Here is a 16698-nt window from a genome sequence, read left to right as displayed (position 1 = left end):
CGCTAGAAAATCGAATTAGTCCCATCGCTACTCGGCGATGATCTATTCTCGAACACGTTTTGATCGGATCGTGCGACGGACTTTGAAAGGGAAAGTAGGCACGACTCGTATCATAAAGAAGTAGAAAAGGACAAAAAATATATAAGTGTGTGTTATATATATATTTGTGTATATATATATGTATACATATATATATATCCATATATATATATGTATGTATAAAAGAGAAAAGGATAGAGGAAATATAAGCAAGAAACGTGACCTCGCACCTTGACATTCGTCTCACTCATTCTCGTCCACACATTATATACCGGGTGTTTAAAATGAAGCTTTACATATTTTATATCTCGAAAAGATGATATTTTTGAGAAAAAATCGCTTAGACAAATTATCCGATTTCGTGAAGGTAATAATATTAATGATATTTATTGTTTTTCTTTATTGAAAGCTTTTAAGATCATAACAAAATCAACTTTCTTTCCTCTGTCTCTTTTATTTTTATTTTTATTTTTTATTGGAAAACGATTGCAACGTATTCTATGTGAAAAAAAAGAAAAAAAGGTGAAAGACAAGTAACTTTTGTTCTAAATATTTTTTAATCACTTTATTCACTTCAATTTTCTGAGATCCTTTATGTATCACTTTTCTTTTTCTTTTCTCTGTATTGCACTTTAGAAATGATTTTTCCATCGAATATCATTTTTCTCCTTTCTATCATCTTTCTCTTTTCGTTATAAATCAATAACAATAAATAGAAATTGTTTAAGATAATTATTTGATTATATATATATGATTCAATAAAAGTGTATTGATCTATCGATCGGATTAAAAAACGTTACATTTTTTTTTCTTTTTCTTTTTTCCATCAAAGTTTTTTATCTAAATTCGTAAAAATATTTTACCTTGAAGATTTATCAAAAAATATACAAATGCGATACGCATTTTATCTTTTCACGCTATCAAAATAATAAATTCAATATAATCTAATTTCTGTATCATACGCATTGGAAATGAAGAGTGAATAATTACCATAGATTTTAAATAATAACAAAATCATTTCTGGTTCTGTATACTTTTTTCTTTCTTTTTAACTCTTTTATTTACCTATCTATTGAAACTTGATTAATGAGAACGGTAAATAATATAGTGAACTAATGAGTCTCACCTGTGATTATAACGTAATAATTACGAAATCCAATTCCAATTCTCGATGAAAATTCTCGCAAAATAATTTAAAGAATAAAGATCTGTAAATCACGAACAATGCTTCTTTTCTTCTTCTCTCTTTTCTTTTTTCTTTTTTCTTTTTTTCTTCTTTTGTTATTATTTCTTCACCGTCAGAGTCTTGATCACTCAGCTTTTTCTGTTATGGTTACTCCGACACGACTGGCGCAGTAAGTTTTGTCGCAGAATATTTTCTTTTCTTTTTTTTTTTTCCAATCTTACTTTAGCATTGAAACAGCTGTGAACTCCAAACTCATCAAAATTTATAATCATTTGCACAGAATAGGCAAGCGTCACCATGTGCCTTCCGCATGGATTACACCGTTCAATTTCCATATAAGTACATACATATTATACGACTGGAATATGTCGTAAACAATAAAGAAATAAAATTCAATTATCTTTATTCTTTGATAGGTCAAAGTTCTAAGAAAAAAAAAAATAATAATTATTATTATTATAGTAAGAACTTTCGAAATCGTTTAGGTCTCTCATTTCTTTTTCTTTTTTTTTTTTTTTAATATTTGACTCACTTTAATTCATTGTAAATTTATTGAAATATTATTTACTTTCATTAATTTTAATTCGCAAATATTCGATTTGTTTAGTAATTAGAAAGATCAATATTTTATTAGAGTATTTGCAGGTAATTTATTTTCTTTTTTTTAATTTTTTAACTACAAAATTCATTTTAAATTTAATTTAAATATGTTCTATATTAAATAATTATTATCATTTATTATTATATTATTTTTAATCCATAAAAATTCATTTTTTTAATAGCTAGAAGTCTCGAGTCTTTTAGTAAGTTTTGTTTTCTTTCTTTTTTTGTCATTATTCGAGGAATCTAATGAGAATTTTGTCTTCTTTCTTTTTTCTTATTCTTTTATTATTTATTTATTTATTTATTTTTTTTTTATTACAAATCGTTATTATACCAGTTTGTCTTTTGAGAAAAATTAAAGGGATGGATTAGCATTTACTTCATAGAAATTCAATATCAGAACGATGTCAGAAGGGTTTTGAAAAGGAGCAAGAGGAAGATGAGAATGAGGAGGAAAAAGTGGAAGGCTAAACTCAATGTGAAAGTATCCAGAACGAGCAGAAGTTTCTAAAGCGTATCCCACGGGATTCCAAGTCCTTCTCATCCCCATATCGTGGAAATAGGTATCTCACGATATCTCATACGTAGAAAATCTTTCATCCAACATCTCATATCGATAAATCTTTCTTCCTTCTCTCTTGACTTTTTTTTTTACAGACGAACGATCAATAAAATTATTGTTATTCTATCTATTGTTGAAATTAAAAATTGACGAATGTACATAAAATATTATTCATTAAAGATTTCTTTGTGTACATATATAGTACTCGAATATGTCATTAATTCATATACAAAACTATTAAAAATTCATATTTTTATTTATATAATTAATTAATTTATTCATTTAGAATATTTTTTCTATGTATATATATGTCACATTGATTCGTATACAAAAAAATAGATTAATGATTAATATGAATTATTTTAATTCTCAATTGAAATTTCTCAATGTTATTAAAATTTGTTGTTAAATTTGTTGTGAGTTGAATGTTAATGAATCTCAAATTTAATTATATTCGAATGATACTTAATTTAATCGTATATGTTATGTATAAAAAATGGCGTCGGACTTTTTAACGATATACAATAGAATGGCAACATATCGTGAGTCTTTTGTCATTGAGGAAGTAGAGCTAGTGGATTGTTGGGTCAAAAGTACGAGTAAAAGAGAAAGAGGGGAAAGAGAGAGAAAGAGAGAGAGTGAGAGAGAGAGCAGGAGGAAAAGAACGAAAAATAATAGAAGGGTGTTAATGGCGGCGCTTTGATCTATGTAATTAAACGGCACGATTTCAACACAATGTGGAGCATTTCCACAGTGACATGAGTATCCGAATGGATTAGATTGCTTTTCTCTTGACGTTTCGAGCCAACGTTATGTGTCAGATCGAATCAAACCTACAACGAACACATATAAGCCCTCTTCCTCCCTGTCTTCTTCGTTGATGTCTGGTTGTCAACGATCGATCTGTAATAATTTCAACATCAATAGGTTAGGTTTTCTTCAGTAACGACTATTTTGATATGTCTTATGGTGTTTGCCAATTTGTCAATATGATAAAAGATAAGAATTAATTTCTACATCGATCAACTTAAATTAGTCTTCACGCTTTTTAAGTTAATTAGATCTTTTTTTTTTCACATATTTTGTATAAATATTAGAAAAAGCGTGTACAGGCCCATATAGCGTTGTCAACTATTAGTACGTAATAATTTCAACATCAATAGGTTATCTTGTGCAACAACTATTCTGATGTATCACGATGTATCCCATTTTATGAATTAGAATTGATTTTTACTTTAATTAACTTTTTCTATTTTTTGTTTTTACATATTTAGAATAAATATAATTAAGAGACACATATCAACATATAGATTATTCACTATCGATAATAAGTTCAAGATCGACAGGTTATCTTTATAAATGATTATTTTTATAAAAGTTTCATAACCTTTGCCATTTTGTCAAATAAAGATCAGGTTAACTTGTTGAAAATTAGGTTGAACTGGTCTTCACGTTTTTTAGGTTAAGTTTCCCTATTTTTTGTTCACGTATTTTGTATAAATATAATTAGAAAAAATATATAAAGATACATAGCATTTGCAATCTGTTTGTAATAATATCAATATGAATAACTTATCTTCAGCAACGACTATTTTGATATGACGTATGACGTCTGTCATTTGATCGACATGACAAAATATAAAAATTCATTTCTATATCGATCAAGTTAAAATAGTATTTAAAGAAAAAAAAAAAAACAGGAAATAAAAAATGGTAATTTTTTTTCTTGATATCGATTATATACCATGATTGTAGTATCTCACATATAATAATGTGCTCGTCATAATAAATCATAATTTGCTCATGTTGCAGAAAACTGGAGCCAGAATCAAGATCTACTCCAACTGCTGCCCACGCAGTACGGATCGCTTGATCAGCATCTGCGGGAAACCAACGACGTGCATAGAATGTATCCGCGAGTTGAGCGCTACCATTAAAACGGTAAATAAAAAAAAGTGTCTTCTCATGGAATAAAAATAAATGAGAACACACACACACGCACATACATATTTTATTTTCGTCATATGTTCTAATTATTTCACAGCTGCTTTTTTGTTGCAAAATTTAAGCAAAGTTTCTTCATTTTTGCAGTCGCCGTTGAAAGGGGTGAATAATCCATACGATCCTCACAATTTCGATGATTATTATGCAGACGAATATGGTGGTTATGGAAGCGGAGATGGCGGCCAAGGAAGAGGCGGTGGTTTTGGTCCAGGAGGCCGTGGAGGAGGAGGTGGTGGTGGAGGAGGTGGCGGTGGCGGTGGCGGTGGAGGAGGTGGCGGTGGCGGAGGTGGAGGTGGTGGAATGCTACCTAGACGAGACAGTCGTAGTACTGGCGATGATATAAATCGTGTATTTCCAACATCAAGAAGTGGACCTCGTGGAGGAGCTGGTGGAGGAGCAGGTGGTGGCGGAATGACGGGTGGTCCGATAGATCGTGGATATGCTGGTAACTCGAGAGCTGCTGGAGGTGGTGCTGGTAACGGTGGTGGTGGATACGACGGTGGAAGGAATGCTGGCTATGCTGGAAATAGGGCTGGTCCACCACCTTATGCCACTGGAAATTACAATGGTAAAGAGTCTTGCCTCCAAATGTAAATTAATAATTACGTTTCACGTAGAACGTTTTTTTATGTTTAACAAAACAACGTAAACAACGTTTCATCAGATATTACTGAAAGAAAGTTTATTAAAAAAAAAAAATGTTGAACAGTTCTTTGATGAATTCATTATGATTTTATCATATTATAGGGGATGGTTGGGGTATGCAAGGTGGTGGTGCACCAAACGGTTTAAGCGGTGCTGGTAACTCAGGAATGAGTGGTCCATCAATGAGTGGAAACAATCAGGGAAATCAAAACAATATGAGTGGAAACAAGACCAGTACTCAAGTCACCATCCCTAAGGATGTAAGTTAATGTCACTTCAGTATACTGCATATAAACGATTAATCAATGTTTCTTAGCTAATGAATTATCGTCAAAGCTATGTTTAACACGAGAAAGCAGTTGTTACATCGTCATCCGTTTTTAATTTTAGCTCGCAGGCGCAATAATTGGTAAGGGCGGAGCAAGAATCAGGAAAATCAGATCGGACAGTGGCGCCTCGATCACCATAGACGAGCCATTACCTGGTAGTAATGACCGGATTATCACGATAATCGGCTTACCCAGTCAGATACAGATGGCTCAGTACCTTCTACAACAGAGGTAATTATCGAGGAACTAAAATTGATCGTTTATTCGAGTAATCTTTAAACGATTTTATGCTTCTCTCCTACTATGTTCCTCGAAGTCCTACCTATTTCGGAGTACTATTCATTGATACATGAAACGTTACAAGAGAACAACGTATATACTTTATATTGATTTTTACACTATGTAATTATAATGTATTCAATGATTATGTCATATGTCTAATTATAATATTAACAAAAATGTAGATCTATGCAAGAAGTCTTACAGGAAGGTTATATGAATATGTAATATAAATATTATGTTCTTTGTATATATACATACATTATATGTGTATATATATATATATATATATATATATATATATATATATATGATGTATGTATGTATGTATATATTATAATATAGTCATATAGTAGCTCGCTATAACTCATCGCTATTTAAATGTCTCTAACATATCGATTCATTGTAATAACAATTTTTACGTCTTTATGCTAGCCAAATAACATTTTCCGCTTGAATGACTTGTATCAAGAAACTAACACGACATACTGACTAATTCATACGTAATTTATACGTGTGCGAGAAAGAGAGGAATAGAGAGGGAAAAGTGGGTGAGGTGATGTCAAAGGTGAAAGAAACATGGAGACGCGAAGGAAATTCTCTCTATAGAGGCAACGCTATATCTTCTTCTCAACGTTATAAATCGACAGGAATAGAAAGAAAGAAAGAGCTCCGTTGTATGGAAGACTAGTGATTTTGTTGTTCTACTTTGGATGTAACAAGGAATCACTAATCATCCTACAAAGGGACTCGCATATCGTCGGCTACCTGTGAAAACCTCTGCTTTTTTGGAAACTTATTGAAAAACGTCTCTCTTCCATGCCAACGTTCTCGCGTTTCTTCTGCTGCTTCGTCGACAAACCATCTGTGAATTTGCTGATGCTTATAAAAATAACACCGATTAAAATACACAATACTAAATCCATAAATATATTTTGATATAGTTCTCCAATGAAAGAAAAAAAAACTGATATAGCTTGCAAATAATTGTTTTTGTATATATATATATGTGTGTGTGTTATACTTTGCATGTAAATAACATTGATTAAAATATAATACTGAATCTATAAACAAATCTATTTCAAATCTTTTGAACAAAAGAAAAGAAACAAAAAAGAAATTGATATAACTTGCTAGTAATTCTGTTATATAATGTAACGCTTTAACGTCGTCAATTGTGTTATGCTATAATTAAATATATTTGTAAGTGAACGTAAAAAATAAATCTATTTCAAATCATGCAATCAGTCTTGAACTAAAAAGAAGAAAGAAAAAAAATTGCTGTTACTTGCTAATAATTCTATTCTATATGCAACACTTTACGCTATAATTAACTATACTTGTAATATAAAGGGTGAATAATTAAACGAATTAAAAATGTTAATAATTTTAAATAACAAAATTATTTGTATGATAATATATATTTTTATTATATTATTCACCCTCTATTTGCTTCTCCTAAACTTTTAACTGTACTAAATAAATTAACCATGTACTTTTCTTAATCATCATTTCTAAAAGTTTGTAAATAAACGTATAGATTGAATAGTCTAACACGTACAATTAACAATTTTTAATAATATAACAAAAAAATAATATTTAATATAATGTTGTTATACTATTCATCTTTTATACTTAAATATTTCTATTTAATTTTTAACTATATTAAAGTACTTCCGAATCATAATTTCTTAAAATTGAAGAATCCTCATCTCAAAGTTATTATCTTTTTTGTTTTAATTTTTTAATGCCTACGTGATACTCTTTAATTTGTGCTATATATAATTGATCTTAATTAATATTTTTCACTCTTTCTGTTCCAGCGTACACGAGAATGCAGATCATTATTAACGAGGAAGAAAAGAAGAAAAAAAAAATTAAGATTAAAAGAAAAAAGAAAAAGAAGAAAAAAAAGAAAGCATGGGTTAAAGGAGCAGCAAAAACATTCAGGCGGGTTTTAGAGGTGGATGGGGGAGAGGGGGGAGCCAAAGATACATTTTTAACATTTTCTAGAAACATTTTTCTTCGGGTAAATAATGCAAGCGTGAAAAAGTGAAAGTAGATACTTTTGACGATGGACGTGTTCACATTCAAACATACCTGTTTTGAAAGCGAGAGAGAGAGAGAGAGAGAGAGAGAGAAATTAAGAGAGAGAACTGAACAATTGAGAAAGCTAAATAGAGCGAAAGAAGGAAAGAAAGAGAGAAAAAGAGAGAGAGAATAGAAAAAGAGGAAGATAGAAAGAAACGCGTACATAATTTTTCATAAATCTGTAAGAATATTTTTTTTTCTTTATCGATAAAAGAAAAAGAAAGAATCGTGGCCAAAACGAAAAAGTTTTTTTTTATTTTGGCTCTAATGAAATGATAAGAATATTCTTTTTTTTTCAAAGAGCTTTGATTATTATTACATATACATATATATATATATATATATACATATATATATGTATATTACGTATGTATGTATGCATGTTATATTATATATATTATATATATATATATGTTATATATGTATGTAAAGATACACATTACTAAAGAATATTAATGATTAATATTACTAATAATTGCCATCGATAAAACACGATTGACCTTATCGGCCTATTTCTAAAATAGATTAATACCCTCATTTTCATGATACATTGCAAATAGAAAAAAGAAGAACAAGAAAGAAGAAAAAGAACAAGAAGAAGAAGAAAAAGAAGAAGAAGAAAATTTTCTGACGTTAAAATGGCTTCAGATTTGTGTCACGAATTATAGGAACGGATTATAGAAGAGATCACATACATATATTACACATACACACATACACCTACAATACAATTTCCTGATAATGTTAGCGTCCTTCGAGATAAATATTTTCTAATATTATTACATATACATAAATGGCCAAAGAGCGTAAAAGTAAAGTTTAAGAATCGTTAAACTTTCTATGTGTGCGTTTTGCCGATGGTTTTACATACACATATACACATACACACACACACGCAAATACACACGTAAACACATTACTTCACTCCTTCGATATTTTTTCTATTTTTTACTTTTTATTATTATTATTATTATTATTATTATTATTATTATTATTATTATTATTATAATTTTTTTTAATAGATCTCTACGATAATTATTCGAAAGACGAGTCGTTTCTTTCGTCAATATTCTTTCCTTTTTCTAATTTCTTTTCTTTCCTATATATATATTTTTTATTTTTTATTTTATTCGGAACGTATGCTGCGTAACGAGTCTAGCGCGCGCGCGCATGTATGTGTGTGTAGTTGGATGCGCGCGTGTTCGTGTTTGTGTATGGAAGCGTACATCCGACTATTCCTTTTTTAAGACGCCTATATGAAATATTGTCTTGTTTAAAGACAGCGAGAAACAGATAATTACTTATTTTTATTCTGAATTTTTTTTCCTAATCTTAACTACCACCGAAAATGTACTAGAAAAAAACAAAAATAAAAGAAGCAGAAAAGAAAGAAAAAAATATATATATTTATATATATATATACACATAAATATGTATGTATATATACATACATACATATATATATATAGACACACACACATACACGCGCACACAGAAAGAGAGAGAGAGAGAGAGGGAGAGAGAGAGAGAGAGAGAGATGAAAAAAGAATGAAAATCTGTATAAATCCAAAAGAATTTTGTTATCCTATAAACATTGCCATTATTATTATTATTATTATTATTATTATTATTATTATTATTATTATTATTATTAATATTATTATTATTATTATTATTATTATTATTATTATTACTATTACTACACTATTCCATTAAGAATATTTTTAAAAAGTCCTTCTTACACATACACACTCACATATACACACACATACTCTCTCTCTCTCCTCACTTAATACGCAAAAGTGTGTGATAAGATTTTAAATAATCCATTTTAATTAGTATAAAAGAAAAGAACAGATTTTTTGAACTATGAAAAATATCCAAATACCGATCGACACTCGACATAATCATTTATAAAAAAAAAAAAGAAGAAAACAAAACAGAGGGAAAAACCAATCGTCAAATCTGATTTATCTGTTTTGTAAAGAAATCGTCCGTTGTTTAAAAACGACCACCTCCCCTTTTCTTAGAATTAATCACGAAGAGACTTATATTACCATGCGCGCTCTACAGAGTTGAAGAAGAAAAAGAAGAAGAAGATACAAATCAAAACTATTTCCTTACTACAAAAGCCGCCATTTTGTACGATGTTACGCGTATGCATTTTTTTTTCTTTTCTTTTTTTCTTGTTGTTATTTTTTCTTCTTCATTTGAAAAATACTTTTATCGTAATAATCATGTTTTATCGTGCGAGACATACACACAAGAAACATATACATAAATAAATAAATAAATAAATAAATAAATAAATGAATAAATAAATAAATATATATATACATATATATATATATATATATATATATATATATATATAAATATGTGAACAGAGAAAATGCACACACAAAAGGCAAACCACTTTTATCGTGTGCGTCCGCTCTGAGAGAGCATGTGTGCGACGTGTCTATCAATGTGCGTGTGTATGACGTATGTATGATGTATGTATGCGTACGTATATAGTGCATATCGAGTATATAAGGATAGAAATGATGAAAAGGAAAGATGTACGAATAAAGGTCCACGAGATAAGATTATGTGCGCGAATGAATATATGATGTGATGCGGAGAAAGAAAAGAGAGAAAGAGAGAGGATAAGAAAGCATGGAAAAAAAAACAAGAAAGAAAAATTCAGAGTAAGAGCGAAAGAGAGAGAGAGAGAGAGAGAGAGAGAGAGAGAGAGAGAGAGAGAGAGAGAGAACATTGTTCGCTCACATAACACGATATGTGTACTATATAAGATAACAGTTTACAATTATTTGTAATGAATACTTTTTATTTGTCAAATAAAGGTTAGTACAAACAAAATAAAAGTTAACTGCTTCTGCCATTATTATTAGTATTTCTTTTTTATTCAAATTTTTCTTTCATCGTTTTTAGTCCCAGCATATATGATACTTTATTTGGATAATAATTTTGGTGCATATAAAATAAACCTCATTAAGAAAGCTGAACTAGGTGTTAAAAAACGTACTACGTGAACAAAAATACAATGGCCACTTCGACCAAGCTAAGTTAACTTCACTCAATGATTAACTTCATGAACAGTATAATAAACAATAAAAACTTAACTATATATTATTCTTAACCTATATTCTCATGATAACAATAACCATTAAAAAAAATATATATATTAATTAAAATAATAAAATAAAAAATAATTAAACTAATTAAAATAAGCTAATTAAAGTATACTACGTATAAAATGTTAAATTAATTATTGATATAACGAAAATATAAATTCAGAACAACATGCAGTTAAAAGTTTACTATTATTGTCGATCGAATTAAGATCATGTTTCATACATGGCGACTTTACTAATTTCGTATTATATATAGCAGGTATTTTTGCCAAGAAAATTCTAACTCGAAAGAATACATAACGTTACCCCTCACTACATTATATGCATCACGTGACAAGAGTTATACGTCGTCGTTCTGTAACCTAACCTAACCTAACCTAACCTATAACCAAGTAACTATATATACTATTACTACACTTTGTCTCAACTATTAAATTTATTATCTTTAAATTCTTTTCCTTTTTCTCCTGCGATATGATGACGTAAGCGACAAGTTAACGCTCATTCGCATAACGCTAAATAGATTTTTTCTAATCGGTATTTTACCGTCTTTTACCATACGTACATGTTTTCTATATATACATGTTTACCCGACACTAACGTCACCGTATTGACAATAAAATCACAGGATTCAACAATTTATTCATATTTGATTTTGCTAATAAAAATCGTATATGGCGATTCAGTCAAAAAGAAAAAAAAATGAATTAGACGCCAAGTGGCGTATATGTCGTAATGAAGGCATTCAAATGATTCGACTGTTAACAAGGCCAATCGATATTCAATTGTTCAAGCAACCATATGAGAAACAGAAATAAGAAATTTGCAAAAACAGGAGAGAAGTACGATCAAAAATTGAATCGTATAAACATAACGATGCCAATTTGGCAAAATTACCGAATACGATCAAAACATATTCGTCTTATAAATCTATAGTGTCAACAAATGCTCGCTCATGACGATTTGAATGAAATATATTCAAGATTCAGATTGGACTTTAAAACTATATTGCTAGTTGGATCGGGAAAAGGCTGAAAACATCACGATACAGATGATATTTTCTCGAGCACATATTCATAATCGAATCTCAAGTTAATATGTAAAATCATCTTGACAAAAAGAGTCATATTTAATTCAGACGTTCTCAAATGTTTTATTCAATATGAATTTAATTCACGTTTTGCGTACATAATTTTCAAAGGCTGAATATACTGCAATGTTATGCTTGTAATAATTTGTTGTTAAACAAAAAGGAAAAAAGAAAAACAAGAAGTTAAATGTTCGATGAAAAATTACTGGAAATATTAAAACTGAAAGAGTTGTTTGAATTCATTATACACGCACACAGATGTATATATTTTAAAAACGGATATAATAAATTTATTGCAGCTGAAAATTTAATAACATTTTTCCAGATATGTTTTACATAATTTATAACATAATATAATGATTCATGGATTAATAAAACGTAACATTAATATAATTACATAAACTTTACGTTGTATTTAATGCCAATTATGAAAAACATTAGGGCGGTTTCGATGAAGATCATCTTCAAAAAATCACATCTTGTGATTTCGCTCAAGTCTTCGTTTATTCTTCGACTATGAATGTAGAAAGCATCTCAAGACCAAATTTAAGATGGTCTTCAACTATTAATACGGTTTTGTCTCTATCAAAAGACTATGTTCGTTATGCCTATGCGTGTCATTTCTCTATAGAAAAAAAGTGCAAGAACACACTATTTAAAGATTAAAACTTAAAGTTTAAAAGTTAATATTATAGAAATTAATTAATTTAATATATTCTTAAAAATTTTAAACAATTTTTATTAAAATATATCATTGCGTTTTCGTTTTATTAGTTATTTTTATTTATTAATTCTATTAATTATATACAACGATTTATAATTCCGTTCCATATTTAATCACCTACGCACAAGACTTTGCATACAATGGACAAAGTAATTTTTCTCTTTCACTTCATCAGTGATTTCTGTTGACATATCGAAGAAAGAAAGGGAAAAACCAGATGATAATGAAAGAAAATAGTAGTAGTTGTTGGTTGTAAGGTATAAATTAAGTTAGAAATGCGATGACGTATCATAAAGCATAACTCATGTCATGTAACACAAATGACGTTGATATAGCGTGACAAAAGGGGGAGGGAAGGGGCAATGTGACGACATGTGTTCCCTTGAGAAGGAATTCTCCGGACAATTTCCGTGTAATGAACCTTCATTTATGAAGACTGGCAATATAATCTTATTATATTATAAGATATCCTCATTTTTTTTCACATAATGATGCCAGCATATTCTAGGAATAAATATAAAAGAAAAATATCACATAAACAGGGATCTCAAAAATACTTTGTTAAAAAATTTATATTAAAAATATGAAATACCGATGGATTGGTTTTTGTCCGGTTTAGTATATATTATACAAGAATACTAACGGTATTTATATAATCTGTTTATACAAACTATGTTTACTACTTAAGGTCGTTGTAGAAAGTAATGTGGCTCTTATTAATAACAATAATCGTCAGAGTAGTTATACGATTTCATACCGGTGTGTCGAATTTTTGTCAGATTTTATCGAATAAATTTGTATAAATAATCGTCAGGAGATAAGCAAATAAACATGGCCTCTGTAAGTTCTACATCCGAAGACGAAACAACTGTTACAAAACAAAAACAGAAAAAGGCTTTGAATTTTAATCAAAAAAATATTATTTTAAATATTTATCAAAATGAACTGAATAAATATCCAAAAAAATCTATCTCGGAGATAATAAAAACAATCTCAAATATTACAGGAGTTTCTCGAAGGTAAAAAATTACGTGTTATTTACATAAAGTTCATAAAATTGATAAAATTTATATTACGTTATTAAATTTGTGATGTTTTTAGATCGATCCTTAGAATACAAAAGCAACATTCAATAGAAACAATATCATTTCCAAAGAAAATATATCATAACATTTTAAATAAGTTAAATGATTACGATAAAAATAAGATAAGGCAAATAATCCATCAGTTATTCTATCTAAATCAATTGCCCACGAGTGAAAATATTTTAGAAGTTGTGAGTAACGATGCTTCTTTGCCGAATTTTAATAGGAGCACGCTTTACAGGTTACTGTTAAAAAATATGAATTTTAAATATGAAAAAATAGGAGCCTATAGTTTTATAAACGATAAAGAAGAAATAGTTTTATGGCGTAGAAATTATTTACGAAAAATAAAGGAATTTAGAGAAGCTAACAAAAGAATATATTATTTGGACGAAATGACGTGGATAAATGAAATGCACGTTAAAAGTAAAGTATTGAAAAATTCAAAGACTGCTTATTCACAGAATGCATATTTAAATAAACAGCGATCTAAGAATCTAGAAAATTCGGATAAAATAAAACAATTTATTATCTGTCATATTGGTAGCGATAATGGATTCGTTGAGGGTGCCTTGTTAATTTTTAGATTGGAGAAAAACAAGAAAAACCATAAAGAAATGAATTCTACTACGTTCGAAAAATGGTTCACTATAATTCTTGATAAACTTGAAGACAATTCCGTTATCGTTATGGACGACGCTCCTTATCACTCTCGAAAAATAGAAGAAACACCTAACAATTATTGGGAAATATCCGATATTAAACAATGGTTGAATAATAAAAATATTAACTTCTATCAGGATATGGTGAAGATTGAATTGTTGCATATTGTAGAACAATACAGATCGACATACGACATTACTTTTGTGATAGACGAAATAGCAAAATTAAAAAATATTATTGTACTTAGACTACCACCTTATCACTGTGAATTAAATCCGATAGAAATAATATGGACCGAAGTAAAAGATTACATCGTAAAGAAAAATATAATGTTTCGAGATGTAGACATGAAAGAATCATTTTATGAAGAATTATTTTGTGACGCATTAAACACCATAACCGAAAAAAATTGGAAAAATTGTATTCAATTAGTCTCTAACAATGTTGAAAACAAATTCTGGCAATTAGATTATATTATTCAAAACATCATTGAATCTTCCATTATGAATTTAAATGATAAGAACAATAATTCGGAATCGAATGCGGAATCAAATTCTGAATATTCCTAACTGATAAATGTTACAACATTTGAAGATTATGTATACGTTCCTGTCCCGATCACATTCCAATGCATTTGTTTATTTTCCCTAACTTGACTCGTAGAACGAAGTATAAATTATTAGAACATAACGATCTATAGATCTGAATCATAGCTAAACAGATATAATTATAGGAACCATACTCTAATACTGTAGTGCTTAATCTTTTTGTTTGTCTGAATTGCATTAAATAAAAAATAATTCTCTCACATATAAAAAATATGAAATAAAATATGGTAAAATATAGTAAATGCATACAAATAAAAAATTTCATTTCTTCTTTTTGTTCAGTCAAACTTTTCATCTACTTATTTATTTATCTTCGCGATTAAACATTCCACAAATACTTTCACATTTTGTGTACATGGCTTCAAGCTTCAAGAAACATTTATATGTACGTTGAAGGTGCCAGGCACGTAACATAGCCAGACATGACAAATATTCTACAATGTATTTTTTATAAACGTATTTATATTGAACATAACGTTATCGTACCGATACCTATAGATATGCAGGCACGACATTATCGCAAAGAATAATTTGGCTGTTCCTTTATCTATAAGTTATATATATCACCGATAGCTTGTTACAATATAGTTTTAAATATCGATTTTATTGGTAGTAAAAAATAATTTCTTTTTGCCAGACTTCTACTTTTTAATCGGGATCTTAAGTGATTGAAGTAATTTTCCAATCCCTAAGACAAAATTAACCAAAATTAGATATAGGAAAGTGCATTTTTTAATGTTGCCATTCGATGCAGTAAAATACAAATTACAGAACAGACATCAGCGTATTATGCAATGGATGACGAAAAATTGATAGAGTTTGTTGGAGAATATATATTGCGATCTGATAATATTATGATCTATAATCATACAAGCCAAGAATACATATGAGAGATGGTTTCTAAATATATATAAATACGAAATTTCATAATGTAAAATATAATATTTAAGATTACAATTTATTAAAAATACAACAGATTCATACGAAAGAAAAAATAAATAAATAAATTCATAAGTACTTATAATTTTGTCATTTTTTCGTAAAAAAAATATTCGTAATGCAAAGGCTTAAGTCTTAGTGGCTAAGCCTCTAAGAGGGTCTTCCTTTTGAAAGTATAACAGAAGTAAACCCAACATTTTAATTCTAATCTCACGGTGCGATTGTTCATGATAAAGTGAAGAATCCAATTGCGGATTATATCATAAGCGCCCTTAGCATGTTCTATTTGCACGAGTTATTAAACCATCATTCATTCTTGCTATCTAACAAGCACAGTAAGCGTAAGTAAATAAAAAATTTCCTGTGTTCATAATTCGTATCCTATTGGTCATTCTATTTGTTTTTTTTTTTTATATACTTATATGGATCTATTTATTTGCCCAAGTAACTCTTTCCACGCCCCCCTTTCATGATCTTACAGATATTTTTTTTATCCAGTATTCCTTCTCTCTTGTGCCATTACTTTCGGGAACAAACTTCGTGCTCTGGTCCTTTGCATATGCGACAGACCGCAATACGATACGTTTTCATTGCTATGCACTTCTTTCGGCAGTTAGATAATAGTAAATCCCTCTTTTACCATTCGAACAAATGTTAGATGTCTATTTTATTGATTGAAGGTTATAGCAGAACTCTATTTTATCGATTGAACAG

At 29.1% G+C, this 16698-nt stretch overlaps 2 protein-coding genes across 7 annotated transcripts in view; both read left to right on the top strand.

Moving 5' to 3' along the window:
- The window catches only part of LOC127064697 (heterogeneous nuclear ribonucleoprotein K), a 146806-nt gene extending 136201 nt beyond the window's left edge, over positions 1 to 10605 (top strand). For all 6 annotated transcript variants that reach the window (XM_050996139.1, XM_050996140.1, XM_050996137.1 and 3 more), the window contains 5 exons: positions 4203 to 4331; positions 4482 to 4962; positions 5142 to 5299; positions 5430 to 5599; positions 7471 to 10605. In XM_050996139.1, the coding sequence (XP_050852096.1) occupies positions 4203 to 4331; positions 4482 to 4962; positions 5142 to 5299; positions 5430 to 5599; positions 7471 to 7498 (966 nt within the window). In that variant the 3' untranslated portion in view covers positions 7499 to 10605. The remainder of the gene's footprint in view (positions 1 to 4202; positions 4332 to 4481; positions 4963 to 5141; positions 5300 to 5429; positions 5600 to 7470) is intronic.
- A 2121-nt stretch (positions 10606 to 12726) lies between these two features.
- On the top strand, positions 12727 to 16683 carry LOC127064882 (uncharacterized). The gene is made up of 3 exons (XM_050996522.1): positions 12727 to 13333; positions 13504 to 13708; positions 13791 to 16683. The coding sequence occupies exons 2-3, from the start codon at positions 13521 to 13523 to the stop codon at positions 15004 to 15006; spliced, it is 1404 nt and encodes a 467-aa protein (XP_050852479.1). The 5' UTR covers positions 12727 to 13333; positions 13504 to 13520; the 3' UTR covers positions 15007 to 16683.
- The last annotated feature ends 15 nt before the right edge of the window (positions 16684 to 16698 follow it).

This window comes from Vespula vulgaris, chromosome 6, assembly GCF_905475345.1.
Source record: "Vespula vulgaris chromosome 6, iyVesVulg1.1, whole genome shotgun sequence".
NCBI lineage: Eukaryota > Metazoa > Arthropoda > Insecta > Hymenoptera > Vespidae > Vespula > Vespula vulgaris.
This window is presented reverse-complemented; position numbering and strand designations above follow the sequence as displayed.